This window comes from Cebus imitator, unplaced genomic scaffold (assembly GCF_001604975.1).
Source record: "Cebus imitator isolate Cc_AM_T3 unplaced genomic scaffold, Cebus_imitator-1.0 Scaffold106, whole genome shotgun sequence".
Lineage (NCBI taxonomy): Eukaryota > Metazoa > Chordata > Mammalia > Primates > Cebidae > Cebus > Cebus imitator.
Window position 1 is genome coordinate 6,126,346 of NW_016107421.1, and position 23,086 is coordinate 6,149,431.

At 53.6% G+C, this 23,086-nt stretch overlaps 1 protein-coding gene across 5 annotated transcripts in view; it reads right to left on the bottom strand.

The window, feature by feature from the left end:
• The window catches only part of HDAC4 (histone deacetylase 4), a 185,344-nt gene that overhangs the window by 87,831 nt on the left and 74,427 nt on the right, over positions 1-23,086 (bottom strand). For all 5 annotated transcript variants that reach the window (XM_017537830.2, XM_017537827.2, XM_017537829.2 and 2 more), the window contains 3 exons: positions 19,892-20,013; positions 7,493-7,624; positions 3,063-3,172 (listed from right to left, as the gene is read on the bottom strand). In XM_017537830.2, the coding sequence (XP_017393319.1) occupies positions 3,063-3,172; positions 7,493-7,624; positions 19,892-20,013 (364 nt within the window). The remainder of the gene's footprint in view (positions 1-3,062; positions 3,173-7,492; positions 7,625-19,891; positions 20,014-23,086) is intronic.

Sequence of the window (23,086 nt, forward strand, 5' to 3'; positions counted from 1 at the left end):
AAAAAAAAAAAAAAAAAGATTTATGGCTAAGACCTCAAAAGTGCAGGCAACAAAAATGAAGACAGACAACTGGGACTCTGCTAAACTAAAAAGCTTTTGCACAGTAAAGGAAAATAATCACCAGAGTGAAGAGACAACCTGTGGAAAGGGAGAAACGTGTGCAAGCGCTTCATCTGACGAGGGAGCGGTATCCAAAACACACAGGAGCTGCAGCGACTCACCAGCAAAACCCGAATTGCCCCACAGAAAAGTGGGCAAGGATCTGGAGAGACGTTTCCCAAAAGACACACCAGTGGTCCACGGGGACAGGAAGAAACGCTTCTCCTGACAAACACTTACGCTCAGGCTGTTTCCACAGAACAGAAAACCCAGCCTTCTCGCTTAGGGGCAAACTCGGCGCACCTCGCCACAGAGAAAACCCTGCATCTCCCTTTAGATTTGCTCACGTTACATTGTATCACTAATGACGAAAGGGCTGGTGAAAACATTTTTCCTAGACACATTTTTTTTTTGGTCAAAGGTTAAAGAATTATCAGTAAGTTATGCTGTAGAGAAAATGCTTGTGATTTCCAGAAAAGCACAATGGGAACAAAATAAGGAGACATTCTCATGTTTGCAAAGTTTTGATTTCCTTTGTAAGCAAGGTTTTTAAAGCCACTTCTGGAAATGAAGTCGCCTTCTGAGAATGTGTTCCGTGAGATGCCGATGGATCCACTCGAGAAATCACAAGGCGTCCTGGCACCTGCTGTCTCGGGGCCAGCCTTGTGGGAGGCGTTCAGGGGCTGGGGCCACCCGGAGCTCCACTTGTGCTCAGAGGCCAGGTCCGCAGGCCTGATGCGAAGCATGGAGGCACACGTGTAAATCATAGCAGCGGCGGCCACAGAGGAGCTGTCCCCTTAAGCACCTCGACAACGCCCCCTCACTCTCAGAGCCCTGCCTCCTCCCTGGTAAAGGAGGAGGTGCAGGGCATGCTGGGCTTCCCTGGATGCTGGGGGACCTTCAAGGTACGGCAGTCTTTCCAGGGGGCCCGGAGTGAACAGAAAAGGCAGTGCTGAGAGTAAGGCTGGGAGGCCTCTGCTCCCCCACGCCCCCATCCACTTGAGATGCCCGCTCCGATGGGCAGGCTCACCAGCCTCTGTATCACATGAGAATGGAGAACCAGCCCCTGGCCAAAAAAGTATGGGCGTTCTCAGAGACCGGTCCAACTCTAGTGATACCGACACCCATAAAGGGCACCTGGACATCTGACACGGAGCAGGAACCGTGGCACCCCTTCAGTTTCCCGTAACTCCTTCCACACGTTCTATTAATTTCCAGTGGCTGCATTTATGTGTCACAGGAGTTGTAAAAATTAACACAGAGCTGGAACGAGGCAGAGCCACCCCAACACGGCACTGTTCCAACATTAACTGCCATGTCCATAAGTGCCCTTTAATGCAAAGGTGTATCTAGGACCACAGTCAACAAGAGGCAGCCGTGTGAACCTCGCAGGACAGAAGTAATTTCTAGGCTGCATTCTAAGGCTTATTGCTGGCAGACCTCAGCTATGACCACAGCCACACAGAGGAGGACTGTTCAAACTCCTGATCAGCTACGTAAGTGCTGGCGTTAGCAGGCTGAAGACAGGTAATAAAAGAAATCGATGTACGAAGGAAAAGAACGACAGAAAATGGGGCTTAAGCAGCCTCGAGGCGGCAGTGCAGAATTCATTCCTAGCAGTAACCCTAGTTTCTAAAAATGTTTATACATAAACGGTCTTGAAATTTGAACTGAAAATGCTAAACACTCATGCCTCTGTAGCCCAGCTAAGATTTGCCAGTGCTTTGGAAGGGCAGGATTCATTTCTAAATATTTAAGAAGGAAAGTCAATAACTATATTTAATAAATTATAGCCTTCTTGTAAATTGGAGAGAATTCACAAAGAACCTCCCACTCAGTAGAACTCTGCCCCATGAAACAGGCAGGAATTCCCGCTCAATGTATTAGAAAACTCACTGCCAAAGCGTTCTCCTCCCACGCCCGCCCTATGGTCAGGCCCACTCAGGCCCAGGGCACCCCTCAGCCTGTGGGACTGTCTCTCTCTTCTTCCCTGTGCCCTAGGGGTGGCCTCTCCTCCTCTGTGGGGCACAGTGTGGAGGGTGGGGGTGGGTCCTTGCTGCCTGCCTGGCTCTGTCCCTGGGCCTGGCACAAGGTGCCTGAGACGTGTGTGGGATAAAGGCAGGAGGCGCCAAGGAGCTCAAGGAACACGGTGTGAGGTCCTGGGACCTGCTGCCCTGGAACGGCTCTGGGTATGGTCAAGGCGCGACCCCGCCAGCCAGGGTGCCACTCGTACCTTGCTCCTGGGCCTCTGACGTCTTTCCCACACAGGGACTCCAGAGCGCCCTTGACTCCACTCTAGCTTAGCAACATCCTTCCCAGACTGTGGCACTACTTGGGGTCTGATGAAAGAAGGAGACCGGGGTGCCAAGCCCTGTGGTCTGAGATGCCTGGCGCCCATGAAGGCTGGGAAGCCTCCGTTCTGTGGCTCTGGCCAGCCCTGCCCTGCTGACCACAGGTGACGCTCCAGTCGGCTGACACATGGTTTGCTGGCCGACATTGTGTTGTGTATTTCTCAATACAAAACAAAAATGTTAAGTCTCACTTAGCAACTATACCCACGTGCCCATGGCTTCTCAGCCACCTGCAAGGCGCTGGAGACCACATCAAGCTGGGCAGCAGGGGTCCTGTCCGCCTAGAGCGCCTGCCATGCATGGTGGGTTCATGCTGTGACACTGTCTAGCGAACTCTGTTCTGGAAGAGGCCAGGAGACAGGATCAGGCTCAGGCTGTCCCCAGTGTGGCGGGAACTAGCATGTCCGTAATAATGGAGGCGTCTGTGCTGAAGGGGAGGCAGGAGGTAACCTCCAACTTCGTCCTTCTCTGGAGAGTGTGCACAGGTCACTTTCTCCCACCCCAGACGGGAAGGTGCAGAGTGAAGGGCAGGTGTGGAGGGGTCATTTTAAGCACATTGCCCCCCGAACCCGACTCGCGCTGCAGGACGCGGGACAAACGCTTTGTACCGACCTCCGCCGGGATGCTGGGGACGGCAGGTGCGATCCCGTTCTCGGTGCTGACGTTCCCGGAGCTGTTGGGTGAGCTGGGCCCGGAGCCGGGGGCGCTGCTGCAGGCAGAGTCTGCGGAGGCAGAAAGACCCCGGTGAGTGCCACCCGAATGGAGGGCGGGCCAGGCTGACCTGCGGTCCCAGTGCCCGGTGCCTTCCACGCATCTGCTCGTTAGCTCGCGGCAGGCAGAAGTCCCAACAACAAAGAACACGGCCACAGTTTCAAAAATGGGAGGATGATGCCGACTTCTGATGCTTCAGTTTTGCCGCTGACTTCGCTTCTTCTAGGACGTGCACATTGATCAGTTTTATACCTTGTTTGATTTTCAAGATAGTTTTAAACACCAAAAAGATAAATCCTTAAACATTTATTAATAACCTAACCACAGAAGACCAGGAAATGCAGAAGCTGAGTGATCTGGAAAAGCAAAAGGTCAACTTTCCTGTGCCACTACCAAAAGCTCAGTTCAGAATAAAGCAGCCTACCGCGTGACTGCTGAGTCGAACCCTCTCATCTCCCTGCACCGTAGCAAGCATCAGGGGAAAACAGAGCTGGTGTCTCCTGGGATCCATCAGTGCTACTGGAAACGCACGCTCGGACAGTCTTAGAGGACCCTTATCCATACGGGTGGCTTGACCCTGGTTAATGAGACCAGATTCCGCTCCGACTGAATGTGACTTCCAAAAGCAGCCACGTCCAATCCAAAGGTCCCTTCAACTCTGAAGGAGCCTGCTGCTATTTCGGGCATACACACCCACTGTGGGAGGCCACTGCAGCTCTCAATAGTCACACAAGGACTCATCTGGCTTCTCATATGTTTAGTTTAACGGCATTTTTAACAATGGCATCATCTGGTTAAGGCTTTCCAAAGAAAACACAACATGACCTATTTGCCTCAAAAACTCTAGGAGTCTACTGTTCGGCCATGACTTGGGGGGCTCAGAACCTCACCCCCACCCCAGACTTGCCCAGCATGTGCAGGTCAGAAGGAAGGGGCACGTGGGGACACTGAAGGGGAGGTTTAGGGGTGTTTTCCCCAAGCAGCCGCTCACTGGAGCTGCCCCAAGCATAGCCTCCTCCACGGTCTGCTGGCTGCCCAGGTCCCTGAAGCCCATGAAGGTGCAGGTGCCCACTCGTGCTGTCTGACGTGGTACTCACACAGGCTGGAGGTGACGACTGGACAAATACAGCCCAAGCTGCAGTGAGCAGGATGAGGAGGGCGGGGGAACAGGAAAAGCCACCCACAGCTCCCCCAGCCTGGCAGACCTGATTCCAGACTCTGCCTGTATTAGCTCATCCATCCCTCACTCACTGCACGAGAAAGGTGCCATCATGACCGCGTTGCACAGAAGAGGAGACCGAGGCACAAAGCAGCAACCTCACTCGTCCAGGCCATGTGACTTGAGGGAGCTGTGAAGGGCGTCTGCACACCTGAGTTAACCCAGCTGGACGGCGAAGGCTCGCCTCCTCTGTCACCCACGCCGCCCCCCAGGACCATCTTGGGTACATGTTGGCCTCAACAGCTGGGCAGTCTAAACCTCCCAGGGGCAAGCCACTGTGTCCACCCAGAAGCCCTACTCCAGCTGCTTCTCATGGCTCCTGCAGCTCAAATGAGTGAGGGGTTAGCTCCCTGTCCCGGGCACGGATCACCAACACAGGACTGGGTCCCGCCCTGTCCCCTCCTCTTTCTCTCTCTGTCCCTCTCACCTCACTTCCACCAGACACTAAATCCAGAGATCGGCTTCTCTGGCTGCCAAGGCCATGTTTATCTGCACGGTGAGTGGGCATTCTGAGAACGCCGCCTGTGCTAAGCTGGTGTTTGCATTTCACTCAAGAAAGCAGGACCCGCCTTGTCCAGGCCCCCGGCGCTCCCACCTCGGCCGCACGTGTGGGTAGCATGGCCGCCCTAGACCCCTGCTCTCTGCTGTCAGCCTGTCTCCAGCTACACACCAAGATCCAGCAAATCTTCCTTGAAATGGGCTCCTCCTAGCTGTGCCATCGGAAAAACACCATCACGCATGTGCCTAGGGGGCCAAGACAACTTTTTGGGGCAGTAAAAATTACACATCTAACTTTCTACCCACTTTTAACTCATTGAGGTTATTATTATTTTGCATTCTACTTCCAGGAATAGGTCTAACAAAATTAGTATAAATGCACAGTCTTCATAGTATTATTTAGATCAGCAAAATGGGAACACCATTAGAGGTGCCACAAAATGTGTGTGGCTGACATCGAGTGGAGAAGGAGGCACGATGGCGCAGGAAGAGGCTGAGAGCTCAGCTGCGTGAGGCGGCGCAGAGCGCGGGCTGCGGGGGTGGGGGGAGAAACAGCGCAGGCTTTGAGGGGCGGAAGAGGCCCAGAGCGCAGGCTGCGGAGGGGGGAAGAGGCGCAGGGCGCGGGCTGCAGGGGAGCATGCAGAAGGGGCAAGAGTCCTTCCGGACAGTGCACGTATGGGCACGCATTTTCTTCTCTGTGCTCTATGTAGACACCAATTTAATCAGTGACTGAGAAGAAGCAAAATACCGACCTGGCTTTCTTTTCTGCCAAGAACTGTGACTGCCTCCACTGCTCCGTCCAGGCCGCCCCGCCTAGAACCCCTAATCCCTGCCTTCTGGAAATTGGCTCCACTCAGAGCAGCCTCCCCATTGCGGCAGCTCCCTGGTGCTGTGCCTGTGTGGGTCAGGAGACACACAACCCTCTGCCTCTCTGCCCCTGCGCCACTCATCCGCCAAGTCCCAGCACAAATGCCACCTTTGGCAGAGCTGTGCTGGCTCAGAGGGGCTTGTACTGATCTCTCAGCCCCTCGGTCCCTCAGCACGGGCTCTATGCCACGGCTCAGCACTGACCAGCAGGCCCTGTCGCGCGTGACTCCTGGACGGCCTCACGGGCTCTATGACACGGCTCAGCACTGACCAGGCCCTGTCACGTGTGATTCCTGGGCGGCCTAGCGTGTGATCTGCGGTGTGCTCAAATTAGATCACAAGCTCCTTCCAGGCAAGGACTCTGTTGCACTATTTTTGTGTCCGGCCCAGCGCTGACTCACAAACAGCACTCGGCAGTCACTGGCTGACACCGGGAACACTGGCTTTAACACTCAGAAGAAGGTTGCTGACGGCTCCGTCTCACCCACTGCACACTTCAAAAAAACACCGCCAAGGTTCACATGTCCATTAGAGCCGACCAAGCGAGACACTGCTCTCAGGAAATGAGGCTGCAATGGTGTTCAAAAGTTTGTAACTCATGTGACTCCTCATTCGAACTGAGTCCCTCCTGTCAGTTAGACTTGGCGAAACATACAAGGTCTGTACTACCATGGCCAGAGGAAAGAAGCGACATGAGAAACGACAAATACGGAGATCCCCCTGGGCATGGAGGTGTCAGACACTTTCTAATGCAAATCCACAAGTACCCACAACCAGACCTTTAGCCTGGGGCTAAGACCCCCTGAAGTAGAGGAGGGTGGGGCACCAGGCACGGGCAGGGCCCTGTTGTTTAGGGCCAGGGCTTCTCTCATCTCACTGCCAAAGCAGAGTCTGTGTACAATGCCAACGCTCACACACACAGGGCACAGCACCAGGAGCCCCCCAGCCTTCCCCAGGTCAGCAGCTTGCCCAGTGGAACCACGTCTTTCACAGACCAGCCACCCTGAGCCTTGGCCTTCAAATCCACTGTCTCTGTTGTGCAAACATATCCACCGCCTCCCCTCTTTCCAGGCCATCCCCAGGCAGCCCCTTTATCCTGGTGCAATGATTTCAGGAGCAGTGGAGCGAGGGGGTATGCCCTTGTGGTGGCTGGTCCTCTGGATGGGGGGGTGTGCACTCAAGAGGGGTGGGTGCACCCTCAGGATGGGGCTCTGCCCAGTCTTGTCCTTCCGCGTGTCCACAACTAGATGGGGCCAACCGAGACCCGTCGCTAGGGCCAAGCTGGAGCAACCTCACTGCCTGCTGTTTTTCCCTCTGCCGGGTTGATGGGTGCTCTGGCGTGGGAAGATGTGAAAATGCTGGTTCAGACCCTGGTCAGGGGCAGCAGAGGACAGGGCGGGACGTGAGATTCACCACTACAAGGACCCGCCTTCAGAGAAGCCTCCACTTAAGCTCCTGAATGCATCTCCTGCAGCGCCAAGCCGGGCACCCTCATGCACCTGCGTCCCACTTGAACCAGCTCTGAGTCACTGACGCTGGGGGCAGGGCCTGGCCTAGACACGCAGGAGTCACCAAGCCTGGTCCCCTGGGCCTGGCACTTCCAGCGCCACAGGAACAGAAGCACACTGGGGGTTGACAGCGTCAGGAAGACACATGGGTTTTCAGAGGCTCCAGAGAGAAACCGCCTCTGGCAGTTAAGGCCTGGCGGAGAGGGCAGCGGGGCGGTGTACCTGCTCGGCTGACATACCTGTGACATCCAACGGACGCTTTTTTAGAGCAGTGACCACTGGCCCGTCTTTCCTGCGTAACAGGGGGCTGCTCCGTCTTTCGGCCACTTTCTGCTTTAGCCTGGACCGTAATTTCAGATTCGGTTCAGAAGCTGCACGAAAAGGAGATGTCATTACAGCCAGGCAGACACCACTGGGCTCCAAGTGACCCTGGGGGTGCTCAAGCATACGCACACTGGTAAATACAGTCACTCAATGCTGCCGTGCTGCTGCAGTGGAGAGCAAAGGGAACACCGGATGCAGGGGACCCCACCTCTGCTCCTCAGTCCCACAGAACCAGTACAATGGCTCTGGTGCTTTGGGTGCATTTCTGCGGCCACAGCAGTATACAAGCGCTGGTGGTGTCTTCACAGAATCCTGCCACTACTGCCTTTACCAGCAGATGGGAACATGACTGACCACCTGATTTACTGGGTGTGGCAGGAGGCTGGTGAGGTGTGAAGTCAATGGCGATGTCTCGTAACGAATGCTCTTCTAGACAATTTGCCCCTAACTTTATAGCTGTGCTGCTGTAACATCAGAGAAAGCCTGACAAACAGGGATGAGGGCCTTGGCCCAGGGATGTGAGGCTGACGTCTAAGCTGCACGCTCTCTTGCTCACCTGTGCATCGCTCCGGCTATATCAGTCAGTGAGGCCTCCAGAGCGCGGGGCTGCTGTCCCACCCCCACCTGGTGAGGCTCCGCAGAGCCCATCCCAACACCTGCGCCAGCTACGCCTTTGACCTGGCCACAGGGGGCAGGTACTGGGGATGGTTTGGTTTCCGTGGACAGCTCTGCCTGTGTGGACAGAGCCGTGTGGCAATCTGCACCTTCCAGCCCACCATAGTCCCCAACTCATCTGCATCTGGAACCCAAACCTCTGGGGTGGGGCCTGCCTTGGGAAGCAGCAGGGATCTAATGGGCAGCAAGCAGAGGCAGAGAAATCCCCAAAGCTGCCTGGGAGAGGCTACCGGCTTTCAGAGTCCAGAACAGCGGCAAGAATACCCCTGCGGAGACGGCTGTCACAGGAGCCTTTGAGGTCTGAGCTTTCGCTTGGCTATTTTCAAGATTCTACCACTTGTAGATTTGCAAATCGGTGAGATTCTACCTCTTTTGTAAAGACGCAGCACTTCTGCTTTCCTTAGTCTTTCTGGGGCAGTAAGTTCACTGCTTCCAGAGCAAGAAATGAGATGGACTTTCTCCTGGAAGCAGGACTGACATGGGCTGGGTAATGGGGACCAGACCCCGTGTGACTTCACTCTTTGGGACATGCAGGCAGCCCCAGGCTGTCTCCACTTTGGGCTTTGAGTCAGGGATGGGTGTTCTGCAGGTCTTGGGAAGACGTGGGAGAAGCAAGCTCCCGAATCAGGCTTCCCGGAGAAACCAAAGATGCGCTGTGAGAAGCTGCCTCAGCCCGCTCTGCAGGGAGCCAGGCCTCTGTGCTGTGGCCCAGGGCACCCAGATGATGACAGATGATGGATTCAGCCACAAGCCGGCCTCTCCACAGGCTATAGACCAGGACACATTTCTGTACCTCACACAACCGACCGAGGAAAGCAGTCTACTTCTATTTCCACATTAGGTTTCTAGCCATTATTTAACAAACAAAACAAAACAAAGCCAAGCCAGAAAACCCATCTGACGACCAGGCAAGAAAATACCTCTTCTCCCACCACCCTATCTCCACAGAAACCCACGTGGGCTCTGCAGGGATCTGCCAGGCCTGGGACAGGAGCTGCTGATGGTGGGCAGGAGCCACTTCTGAGGCAGGGGCTGTGTGTGCCCACAGAAGAGCACAGGGTCCCTGGTCTGTGTGAAAGGCCTTCCTTGGTGGCTGCCCTCGACACAGAGCATCGGGAGGCGAGCGTGACACGGTCACTCCAGGCCGCCGAGGACTGGCTGTGCTGGCCTGGTGCACGGCCTCCCCCAGCCCCTGAGGGGTTCATCACGGCACCACCAGGTCATCAGTCGGGCAGATCCTCCACAGCCCCGCTGGGGACCCCAGACTCCTTGTGCGGAGAGTCCCACAGCAGCTGCCTCGCCCCTCCCCTCCCCTCCCACAGACCTCTGCTCCACACCCCTCCCAAGGCTGACCTGACCCCCGACAGCCCCACCGACCCCATCACAGTGCCACTGCCCTGTCTTCCTCACAGCTGCCTTTCCACCACCTGGAATCCTTCTGTCCCCTCACCTGCGTACCCTCTGCCTCCCAGCCTGCACACCTGCCTGGCCTCCCTGATTCTAGCTGACTGTGTGTCCCGGGTTGGCTCTGCTTGCAGGGTGGCTGCGCCTGACCAGGAGGCTCCAGGACACCATTCCAGCAGTGCTGGGGACAGCATGGCTTGAGGCTGGGGCCCTCCACTCGTCCCTGCCCCGTGGGCTATTCAGCACTTTGACTTCCCTGAGGAACCTATAGATAAGCAGTTTCAGATGCAGGGCTAGGGGAGGGGCTGAGCAGCAGCACGTGGCCTGGAGAGAAGGGGGATGCCGGAGACCGCCCAGGGCACATGCAGCGGCCTTCCTGGGGAGGACTGAGCAGCGCCGAGGTCTGGAAGGCAGCCGAGGGAGCTGCACACCATGAGGCCCGTCTCACTGCTGCTTTCAGGGTGGCCAGCCTTCCTGCTTCCTGCCCTCCCTCATTCCTTCCAGTCCAGGAGTCTCCTAGATTGACTTAAGAGAAGACATAGTGACCTACAGTTTCAGCCATTCCAATGCATGTGTCTTAAAGCTTGCACAATGTCTGTAACTCCGGTCATTCTCCCAAAGGCAACCAAAGCGGAGGATGCAGGTAAGCCAGCACCTGGCAAGGTGGGGGCCGAGGCCGCACGTGCACCGGCCCGCTGCAGCAGCCCCTCACCGCCCTTGCAGGCCTTCAGCGCATTCCAGACACAACGTTGCCAGGCAGAGGAACTGCAGGAATCAGATTCCACCCAACAGGGCTGCAGGGCCAGTGACAGAACTGAAGCATCAGGCCGGAGGCCTTGTGGGAGAGTCGATCCCACCAAGCACAGGTGAGGGCAGGAAGGACGCCAACTGCACTTCCAAATGCAGCGTGTGCTCCGCAGGGAACACGGGGCAGGTGGGATCACTTCTCCTGAAGCCAATCAAGTAAATTACTAATTAAGGCAGATACAACACTCCAATCACAAGCTTAAAATTCAGAACAATGCCTAGCAGCTGCCTCCATCCTTCTGCCAGAAGCAGTTCTGACTGGGACACAGGTTCGCTCTTCCCAACTTAAACTGTGGGCCTGAGAGTCAGCTGCAGGTGAGGTGGCTCTCGGAGCCAAATGCTTTAACCGTTTAGCAGCCGGGTTTAGAGGGGACATGTGTGCACCTGGCATGAGTGTGGAGGGTGATTTCTGTGCTGGCCTGATGCAATGTCCAGGAGCCAGCGAGAAAAGAACCCGCTGATTTGGCAGCAGAGAATGCGCAGAACATTGCCTTGGGAACGAGGCACGCGGGCGGAGCTGGAGAGAGAAGGAGGCACCTGCTTCCCGCTGCCCTTCCCTGAAATCCTAAAGTGACAGCAAAGGAAAAAATAAAGAGGATAAAGCCAAGAGGACAAAACTAAAGTGCTGCAGGAAGGGACTGGAGAAAAAGTGGAGAATTGTCAGAAGGGGGAGTGATGAAAAATGGGAGCGAAAAGGTCCTACAACAAATACGGTAAACGCCAGGAGAGGAGAGAATCAGCAGGGTGGAGAAAATCACCAGCAAACTCCAGACCTACCCTCCGCCGAAGAGGAGCTGGACACGGAGGCCGAGAAGCCCCCACCTGCAGGATCCCAAACTGCCCCAGAGCTCTGGGGACAAAGGCACGGCCTTGAGAAGTTTTGGACTCGGCGACAGCCACTTTGAGGGCAAGACGATGGCCTGAAAACCCTGCAGGTAATAACTTCTGTCCACAATCAACTTATCAGCCAAGAGTACAACAGAATAAAGAGTCCTCCTTTACCCGCAAAGGAGGACTCCCAGAAACTCATGTTCCATGCACGATTTCTTCAAGAGCCGATGGAAGACAGGCATGACCACAATGGTGAAGGAAAGCAAGCACAAAGGAGGCTGTAGAGCGAGGCTACAGAGGCCGTGGAGCCCCGGGAAGGAGGCGGGGGCCAGGCCAGGAGAGCAGACCGTCCAGACACACCGGGAAGTGCGGCCGGAACCACCAGGCGGCTTGCGGTGCCTGGCTGTTTGGTGGAGAGTCTCCTAGGTCTGCTGAACTGTGGGCCTGATTTAATAACAGGCAGGTGCGACCCTAGGCAAATAAGAAAATGATCAACTTCCGGAAAAATTTCTACCAGAAAGATGCAGCCAGGGTGCACTCTGCGGTTCTGCTGTGAGCGTGACATACGCTGTAATGGCGCAGGCGGAGGCAGGGACGGCTGCTTTCCTGTCATGAACATCGTGGGGTCCATGATGAATGTGCGTTTATTTACTTCGGTAAAAATAAAAAGATAATTCTGGCTGGACGCAATGGCTCACGCCTGCAACCCCAGTACTTTGGGAGGCCGAGGCTGGTGGATCACCTGAGGTCAGGAGTTCGAGACCAGCCTGACCAACATGATGAAACCCCGTCTCTACTAAAATATAAAAATTAGCCGGGTGTAGTGGCGGCAGCTATAGTCTCAGCTACTCGGGAGACTGAGGCAGGAGAATCACCTGAACCCAGGAGGTGGAGGATGTCCAGCCTGGGTGACAGAGTGAGGGTCTGTCTCTAAATAAATAAATAAAATAAAAAGACAAACGATGGACTGGAATCTAACTTCTGTAACACAGGAAGAAACAGGATGGAAAGCAACATATAAACAATACCTACAAAGGAACAAGAAAAGACAATGCCCAAGACAAGAACAGATGAACGGGCTGCCACTCAACAGCACCCATTCCGCACTGATGGAGCCGCCCCGCGCACCCTGCATGGCTCCAGATGCTGGGCATAGGGTGGCTCAGAAGACGGGCCCTGGTTGGGGTGGCCCCGCCGCCCAGCTCCGGGGCACCAGCCACCCTGGACCCTTTGCATCCTGCTCACGTGGTACTGGGGGGAAGGGAAGCACGCCCCCCCTTGACTGACAGTGACAGCACCGCTCACTCAAACACCAACAGGCTCGCCATCCTCATCAGCAGCCAAATCTGCTAGAATGAACTGCAACACTGTCCCACTCTGGGGGGGGGGGTGGCTGGGGACAATGGCCTCTCAGGCTGCTGTGAGGGGGTACCATTTGCTCAGTGTTTTAGAATATATGTGCTCTCTGAACCAGCAGCTCCATTTTCAGGAACCTTTTGTACAGAAATACTAGCACAAGCGAGAAAAGGTGCTCAAAGTTGCTGGCAAAATAACTAGAAAACAGTGACAACTGACATCTGTGTCTTAGACGACTACAGAGAAAGGTGTTCAGCTTTATATGTTGAAATCAAATAAAGGCCACAATATAATATTAATTTAAAAATGTGGAGGATAAAATGCAAAACAGGTATTTTTGTTAACAAGCAACTCATACACACAGACACACAGAAGCAGATATACACCGAAACGTCAACACACACACAGACACCACAGAAACACACAGACACACATGTAAAGACAGATACACAGAAACGCAGATATGCACACAGATATAGACAGAAAGAGACACAGAAACAAACAGATACACATATGGAAATGCAGACACAGAAACACAGACACAGTTACACACAAACACACCAGAAACACAGATACACAGAAATACAGACACACACGGAAAGACAGATACCCAGAAACGCAGATATGCACAGATACGCAGACACACACACAGAAACAGACACACACAGAAACACAGACACACACATACACAGACCCAGATACACACACAGACACAGATATACAGCTACACACCCCCACAAATGGGCAGAGAAAAAGATCTGAACAGATACATTTCAAACTAGTAACAGTAGCCATCTCTGGGAAGTAGGGTTCAGGCTGTGCTGACTTTGTTTTAATTTGTTATAAGCACGCATCACTTCTATGGTTCTTTTAAATACGGTGCAGGTGGTGTGTTTTCCTACACATTCTTTCCTACTCAATCCTCTCCATGGAAACATTTCACCTCCATCAATCTCAGTGTAGTTTTACCACTGAACAGTGGAAAAAAATGTGTATTTGAAAACAGTTTAAGAGCTCCTGGGGTATTTTCCACATTAGAAGGAGTTGGGATTTGACACGTGTCAAAGCTGGAAGGATGGGCACAGAGGACCAGGTGGCCCATTCCCGAGACAGAAATTGCCTAATATTTAACCATCCTCTAACACTCCTCTAAATTTTTTTTGGAAAAGCCTTTTTAAGAACCTCCTGAACACACTCATCCTCACTTTTTAAGAATGCAAAATTCATGGAGGTCCCAGCCTAGCACGGGAACCCCTGAATCCGGTGGTGGGGGGGCTGCCTATCTGGGAGCCGGAAGCTGGGCTGAGCTGGCTCTGGAGGGCACTACAGATGTGAACCTCTTCTGATCTGCTCAAAGGCAGCACAAGGAACAACAGATTCCACCGACCACTCCTGAGCGGTGCCACCTTGCAGCTCCTGACCTACGTAACACACCTTTACATTCAGCAGTAGCAAATGTGGGCACTGACCATTTCTGTGTGGTCCACCCCTCTTCTCTCCAGCAGTTTCTGCAAACTGCATTAGAGGAAGAGATGGCATCAATGGAAACTCATGGACGGATGTCAGGGCAGAAGACACTATCTGGCCCTACATCACAGTACCCTCAGCCTACTCTACACGCAGATAAGAACAAACTACTTGTGCCTTTATGCAGTTCACTCAGAACACAGGGAGAAGCCCAGGAGCTTACTGACAAGCTGTGGGGCTTGACTGATGAAAGAGAATTAAGGCATGAAGCGGACAAATCATGGCCCCACCTTAGACTGGCGAACACAATGGGAGGTCGTCCTGGCTGCCCAGGACGTGGCGTAGTGAGGGCCAGCCTGGCCACAGGTCCTGTGCTCTTCCTCACCAAGTGGGACAGCTTCCCCCCAAAATGGAGGAAAACCCACCCTATCTGCACTTCAAAGCAATGGACGGACGTTTCCATGGGCAGCCGTGACCCTGAGCAACTGGTGTCGGGGGGCCCCGGGTGAGGAGGGCAGAGCTAGGTGAGCACTGGTCAAGGCTCTGACCCTGGAGGCAGGTCCGGGGGAGCCCGGAATCTTTGGCTGAATGGCCCAGATGCATGATCCACACAGGTGCCGTCAGAACTGGCCCCCAGGATCAGTCCAGCCCCCTCCCAATTCCCATCCAACTGCAGGGACCAAGCCCTACCAGGCAGGCTAGAGACTTCTGGAACAAGGCTGAGGTACTAACTTCTCACTGAACATCAGCTCTGGGATTTCACTTCCTTAAAAGAGTCAGAACAATCCATGCCAGTGGCACAGCCCAGGCCAGCAGCGGGGCCCGGATACGCGCTGTGGAGTGTCTGCTGACAGCACCATGTTGCTCAAGGACACGCCAGGGTGCGGGACAGGAGTTCCATGCACAGTTTTCAGGGCTGAGGTGCAGGACGTTGGTGGCAAATGGGAAGAACGGTGCTGGCTGGACAGCAGTTAGTTGTTTTGGCCTCATTTCATCTATGAGAAGTCACGTGAGGGGAAAATTTAAGAGTCATTATAAAAAATACACGGCTACTAGTATCTTTAAGACAATCACGAAGGAGACGCTACTGAAGAAAAGTAAGATCCCTAAGCATCATCAAAATGGCAAAATGCTGCCTGCTTTTGAAAGCGGAAAAGCCTCCATTCCTCAGTGTGAACGTGGATGCGAAGGCTCTGCTGAAATGCAGTTTGTGGTGAAGCCATCTCACACCCACACGGTGCAGGAAAGATCCAACGCCATCATCCGTGACAGCGATCCACAGTCTCGTCTCTCATGACTATATTTACAAATATACATTTGGCAGCTTCACGAGGCTGCAGAAACCCAAAGTCAGGGTGACCCTTGAGGCTGCACAGACATGCGAAGGGACCAGGCACCACCTCACCCTGGGCCGAACTCGGTGGGAGGTGGAGGCCCCTGAAGTGGAGACAGCCCTGCTGTCAATCTCTCAGGAAAGGGGTGGGGCCTCTGGCAGGAAATCAGAGCTGGACCTGGGGCCCTGGGTAAAGGGTCTGTCTAGTTTTGAGCTCCAGAGAGGTGGCACTCAGGTAAAGGCAAGCTAGCAGCGAGGAGATGGGTCCTGAAAAGCCAACAGAGCAAGATGGGCCCTTCTGGACAGATTTTTGGCTATAAGCGTTGGTGTTCCCATCCATGTGGTCCTTCCCTAAGTGGAGCTGAGTGGCTCCTGCTTGTTCCTACCTGAACTGTGGGCATGGAGGGAGGGAGGTGCGGGGTTCGGGGTCCGGCAGTTACCAGTCATTGGATGGAGAAAATAAATCAAGAATACCCTAACAGCACACAGCAGAAGCCACCTCGATTGGGTCCTACTCGAAGGACTTGGCAAATATTAATTCATTCACATCTCATGACAGCCCCAGGAGAGAGGCATTTCATAGGTATATTTTACAGATGATGAAACTGAGGCACAGAGAGGTTCAAGAGTCCCCCAAATCCCAAGGCGGTGAGTGAAGGAGCTGGGCAGGAACTCAGGCACCTGCACCTGCCCACAGGCACAGGCGACGGGAATGCCCTGGATATGCCCAAGCTCAGAGCCGGGGCCACTGTGTTGCCTTCACCAGGGAAGTAAGACATTTGAGCTGGTACAGGTTTGACCTGTCACCCACAGAGCCAGCAAAGGACATGTAAAAACTGCATGAGTGATGATAAAATTAGCAAGAGAGTGGCAAAGTTTTTCACATGTTCAGACAATTGTCCCTTAGAAATGGAGAATTGGGCAAACTGTATGCCAGGTCAGTGTGAGTAATGTCAGGTCAAAATCCTGTCATCAGGCTGGGCAGGGTGGCTCACACCTGTAATCTCAGCACTTTGGGAGTCAGTGTAAGTAATGTCAGGTCAAAATCCTGTCATCAGGCCAGGCGCGGTGGCTCACACCTGTAATCCCAGCACTTTGGGAGGCTGAGGCGGGCAGATCACAAGGTCAGGAGTTTGACACCAGCCTGACCTACATGGTAAAGCCCCGTCTCTATTAAAACTACAAAAATTAGCTGGGCATAGTGGTGCACACCTGTAATCCCAGCTACTCAGGAGGCTGAGGCAGGAAAATTGCTTGAAGCCGGGAGGAGGAGGTTGTGGTGAAGCCAAGATCATGCCATTGCACTCCAGCCTGGGTGACAGAGCTAGACTCCATCTCAAAAAAAAAAAAATCATGTAATTATTGAAGAGTACATCACAATGATTAAAGATGATCATTTTGATTCATTCAAGGAACTTCATACTAAAATTTAATGATGTGTTTCATATTACCAACTATTGCAGAAAAGCACAGATGTAAATTACTTAGAATGAGTGACATCAAGTGTTTGAAAGTAGACAGATGTGTCAAGGGTGACACAGGGTGTATAACTATACACTATTCTCTGACGTGGTTTAAACATTTTCTCTGGAATCTTTACATTATTAACATTATTAATGTGGTAGTGATGTCTTTTTAAAAAACTGAGAATGCAATAATCAAATCTTAATTAAGTTCTTCTGGAGCACTATGTATTCTAAACATTTCCCGAAGTGTGAAAAGAGAATTCTCTCTTCCATTCTCAAGAAAGCGGGAGCTGGAAGGGGTGTCATCACAAGGTTAGCAGCAAAGCAGGTGTCAGACTCTGCTTCTGATCGTCCCCAGAGGAACACAAGGCAGCACAAGCCAACGGCACAGAAGCTGGAGAGATCAGGGCCCTGCCTATGCACAGAAGACTCTGATGGCCAACAGCAGGTCAGGGACTCGACAGTGTCATGTCACCCGTGCTGACAGCCTTCCTTGCTGCGAATTATTCATGCCAGGCTGTTTCTTTGATCCCCAGGTAGTGCTGCTGTTGTTTTCGGGATGGGGAAGGAGCCAGTGCAAACAGCTCATAGGGCTCCCTATCCCTGCTGTTCCCTTAGGAGTTGGGGTGTGGAGCTACTGGGGAACTGCTCTGGGACCCGATGGGATGGTGGGGTGTGCTGTCCTTTCCTGGGGCCCTTGGTGGGAAGGCATGTCCCCATGTGAAGCCGACTTGTTCAGCTTGGTGGCCAACCTCCCGGGTCTGTGGCTCTGCAGTCTGAGTGCCATAGCCATTACTCCCACGACAAGCTGAGATTCTGGGGCTGGGTGCATACCACAGCCGTGAGGACGTGGGTGTGGGCAGACCCATCGTACGGATGAGGAAATGGAGGCCAGGAGCATGGAAGACATTGGTTTCAGGGCGCACAAAGCGGTTACAGCAGTGAGCACAGATCCAACCCACCGGCCTGATGGCAACACCCCAGCCTCCCAGCTGCCCCCTTGCCATCGCTCCAGTTTCCCGGGCAGGGTTCCCTGGGTTTCTCTCCCAGCACAGGGTCTATCACTCACTGTGGACTTTGGTTTGGTGGATGGAATTTGATTAACAATAGCATCAATCCCCAGAAAGGGAACCTGGAGGGCGATTTATAAGATCAGCCCACAGGGTCTCTCTTGGGTATTACTGGGCACATCTTTCTGGAAAAAATACTGATCTCTAAACCGCCTGTTTCTGTGGAGCTCTAGGGTGCTCTCCAGCCGAAATCCAGGACCATTCTCAGTAGAAGCAACAGTGAGAACCGCAGGCTCACGCCCCTGAAGCTCAAAGCAGCAGCAGCTCTAGGTTCACTTTTCCCAGTAAAGGTTTACGGCCCAAATGGAAACCCGCCTATGTTTGCAGGATTCTTGTGCCTCTGACTTGAAGAGGACCGAGCCACCCTGATATGGCCCTCTCTAGCAGGGTCTCTACCGTCCCAATACAGCACACTCCTCTGGGGTCAGAGCAGGCCTGTTCCAGTCCTCTCCTCCACGGACATGGCCATCCTATACGGTCCACTCCAGCAGGGTCTCCACCATCCCAATTCAGCCCACTCTAAGGTCATGGCCGGCCTGTTACAGCCTACTTCTCCAGGGACACGGCTGGCCCAATATAGCTCACTCCAGCCAGGACGTAACCGGCCCGATGTGGCCCACTCCACCTGGGATATGGCCTGCCCGATATGGCCCACTGCTCCAGGGACACCACGGTCTGAATACCCCCAATACAGCCCACTTCACCGGGAACATGGCTGGCCCAATACTGCCCATTCCGTTTGGGAGTGGCTGACCTGATACAGCTCACTCCTGTAGTCACAGCTGGCCTGATAGAGCCCACTGCACCTGGGCCATGGCTGCCACGATACGGCCTGCTCTAGGGTCACAGCTGGCCTCATATGACCCACCTCTCCAGGGACGTGGCTTGCCTGCTACAGCCCCCAGCAACCCCTCACAATGCCTCATCACTCCAGTGAAGAAGCCCTTGTGTGAGCGATTGCGTTCACTGATTCTGCCCAGAACTGGCCAAAATCTTTGGATAACACAGAATTTGTTTAGCAAGAAAAAGTGGTGCCCCTAAGATCTCATCTCCAAGAGCCGACCCCCAGGGAGGGTGCCCTGGGATTTCCCACACTGCCTTGCCGTTTGTGGGTCCACCATCCACATCTGGGACGAGGCACTGCCTGCCCTCAGTATTTCCCTGTGCAGAGCCTCTGGATGGCAGCACTCCCCGGCCTCTGCCCTTCTTGCCACCCTAGCGCAATGCCCACAGCCACCCTAATCATTATCTAAAGCCACTGCCTGCTTGCTCCATAGACCCTGAGAAAGTCTAAGAGTGTCCTGACTTGTTAAGACACTGCTGCAGATGCCTCTCCTGGGCACCTGCCTGTGCCTAAATGCCCTTCTCCCTCTGGCTTAGGATAGAACTGTCGCACATAACTCTGGGCCCAATGTGACGGCCCCTGCAGGACTCAGTGAATTTCTTTCTCATAAAGATTTCCCTCCCACTCTGACGACCCCAAAAACCCCGCTGCCTGGGCACTGCTCAGAGCCATCCCTGAAGGCCACAGGCTTACCTGCCCTCAGATGGCAAGTGGCCCACCAGCAGGAAGCGCTTGACCCTGTGACCACTGTGGGGATGCCCCTCAGTGCAGCAAAGTCTAACGCCACTCAGAGGAAAGAAAACTGAGTGTGCTTTCAAAGTCAGTTTGAGTCTTCAACAGTGGTGTGCATGCGTGAGGTTCATTTCTTTAGGTATCAATCATAAGGAAATGCTTAGGGATACCTTTTCAAAATTCTGCTCTAATGAAAGGGACGAATATTTAAAACTCTGCAGGTGATTCCTTCTCGGAGCGGAAGAGAGTGGCAGGCCCTGCATGGCTTGAGGTGTGGAAGGTGTGTGTACAGGAGGCCTCCTGGCCCACGGCACGCCTGGGGCACTGACCTGTTTTCCTAAGAGGGAAGTCATCTTTGGCGTCGTACATTCCCAGGACCGGGTGGTTATAGGAGGCCGACACTCCGCTCTGGGGTGGAGAACTCTGATCGAGGGAACTGTGCTGCGTTTTCCTGGAGAGAAGGCAAAGACAGATGGTTTGGTTTGCCTAGGGCACTGCCCCAGGCATGCTGCAGCTGAGAAGCCACACACATGATGATCTTTCCCTTGAAACCTCAGCCCCACCTCAAAAGATGTGCCTCTTCCCTAGGGTCAAGCTGAAATTAAACAGAAACAAACAGAATGCTCAACAAGCAAGCAAACACCCGATGCCCACATCCTCCTCTGCGGGACCACAGTGCTCAGGGCTGGGACGGGCAGAGCCTCTGGCTGTTTTCCTGGCGGACGATCTCCACCTGGCCCCGCCTTCTTAGATGGCTCCAGCCCGGTCTGTCCTCTGTCAGGGCCATCACTGGCCACTCAGACAGCCTGTCCCCAGTGGGGAGAGGCAGAGGAAGGCAGCGGGCTGTGGCGTACGGCATCAAAAGTGAGTTCACAGGCAGCCGAGATGCGGCAACAAGCACTCTAAGAACAAATGCTGGTGATGTCTGGGGCTCTCTCCACCGCCTGGAGAGAAGGAACCCATGGATGGGGCCGCCTCTCAGCAGAAAGCACCCATCTTCATCCGCACCTTCAGCTGAGCAAAACTCACCCTGGTCACTTCCTTCTCCAGGGGAGGAATAGGATGGCAGCTACTGATACCCTGTGCTCAGGGAGCTGACCTACGAAAGGGACTTCCCGTATGAACAACCAGGTGCAACTCTACACCCTCCAGAGAGCAAGACAGGAGGAGCAGGCTGCCAGGAGGAGGCCGGAGGAGGGCTGTGGGACGGGCGGATGTGGGCTGCCACCCGGACGACCGTCAGCAAGGCCTTTTTTGATGGCACTGACAGCTGAGTCTTGCTAAAAACACTGAGCTGAGTGGAATAAATTCTGTCTTTAAACTGTGTAATCTGCTTAATGACTAGAAACAAATTAGCCAACTTACTTATTTAGAATTGGTTAGACTATTTGAATACATAGTAGACCACACCAATGCACCTGGAGTTATCTGAATTAAGAATGGGAGCTCTTAAATGGGTACAGGTGTGTATTTAAATATTTGAGGGCACACCAGTGCAAAGAATGTGCTGAAGAGACTCAGACAAAACTGACTTGCAGAGGCCAGGCGCCTGGGCCATGGCTGCTGGGCTCTTCATCACCAGAGGAGCCAGAAGAGCTCAGGAAAACTGCCTAGCTTCAGGCCACGCCCCAACTCCGCCCACTGCCCAGGGCACATCTCCACCCCAAGCCGCTTTCTGCTGTTTCCTGGGGAATTCCACCACCAAGGCTGGGGCTGCAGGGCTGGGCCACGCCTATCTGCGCCCCTGTGGGAGCCTGGCCCCCTCCTGGGAGCACGTCCTCCTACAAGCCTCCCTGCTTCTCCCTGAGGTTCTGCCCATCCTCCCTCAATCTCATGAAAAGGTCTGCAGGCAACATTCTTTCTCTTCCAAAGAGTATTTTCAGACTGTTTCCTATGGGGAATGTGGTCTTGGTGATTCCAAACTTCTTCAGCACCAGCTGACAGCCTGGGACCATTTCTGCATCCACTTTTCCCTTCATAAGAAACACAGTGACTTGCACAGGCATCTCATGAGTTAAAAAGATCATTATTTACATAATAATAACTTAAATAGCTTAAATACACAGAATAAAAATTGTGATTACATAGGAATGCTAGGGTTTGCTTGCAGTGAAGCAGGAGTTGCAAAAGTCACATTCCTTTATGATCTAACAGGTCTTCTGCTACTGTTCTGATCTCTTGAGGTGCTTTCCCTGTTAAAAACTCCACTTCCTGTCAAACCTTACAACCAGCAGAGCAAGAGGCACAGGAGGGGCTCAGCCCTGCCCGCTGCCTGCCAGCGCCTCCCCACTGGACCCAAAACCTCACAGGAGGGACCTCACCTCCTGCACAGCCCGGCTCACCGCCAGGAGCACACCGTGCAGGGCCGGCCCCACCGCGCACCTGCCCACCAGACACCAGGAGAGGGTGGCCCTCACTGTCAGGGCAGCCACACGTGCCCAGCCCTGGTCACACGGCCCCAGGCCAGAGCGCACACGCATGCCCTCAGTGAAGAAGCATCCAGCAGGGAGAACAGAAGTGAAGCTCTATCCCTGCTGCAATCACACCCGCTCCTCACACAATTGCTCTCTCACACCTGCTCCTCATACAATTACTAACATCCCCACCTCACACAATTACACCTGCACCTCACAATTACACCCGCTCCTCACACAATTACTCATACCCACACTTCAATTACTCTCACACCCACACCTCACACCACATAACTGCTCTCGCACCCTCAATTACACCCGCACCTCACACAACTGCTCTAACACCCACTCCTCACACTCACATCCGCACCTCACACAATTGCTCTCACTCACGCCTGCTCCTCACACAATTACACCCACTCCTCAAGCAATAACTCATACCTGCCTCACACCCACACCTCACAATTACTCACACCCACACCTCACACCAATTACTCACAGCCGCTCCTCACACGATTACACCCACACCTCACACAATTACGCACCTCACAATTACAACCGCACCTCACACAATTACCCCACACCTCACACAATTACTCTCACATCTGTACCTCACACAATTATACTCACTCCCACACCTCACACACACTCACACCTCACACAATTACTCTCACACCCGCACCTCTCACACCTGCACCTCACAGAATCTCACACCCACACCTCACACAATTATACCCACTCCTCACACAATTACACCCGCACCTCACACAATTACACCTGCACCTCACACTCACAGCCACTCAATTCTCACACCTGCACCTCACACACCTGCACCTCAATTATACTCACGCCTGCACAATTACTCTCACACCCACTTCTCACACAATTACACTCACACCTCACAAAATTACACCTGCTACTCACAATTACTCTCACACGGGCACCTCACACTACTCTCACACCCACTCCTCACACAATTACACCTGCACCTCATGCAATTACACCCACACCACACAATTACACCTAACACAATTACACCCACACCTCACACAATTACACGGGCACCTCACAATTACACCCACTCCTCACACAATTACACCTGCACCTCAC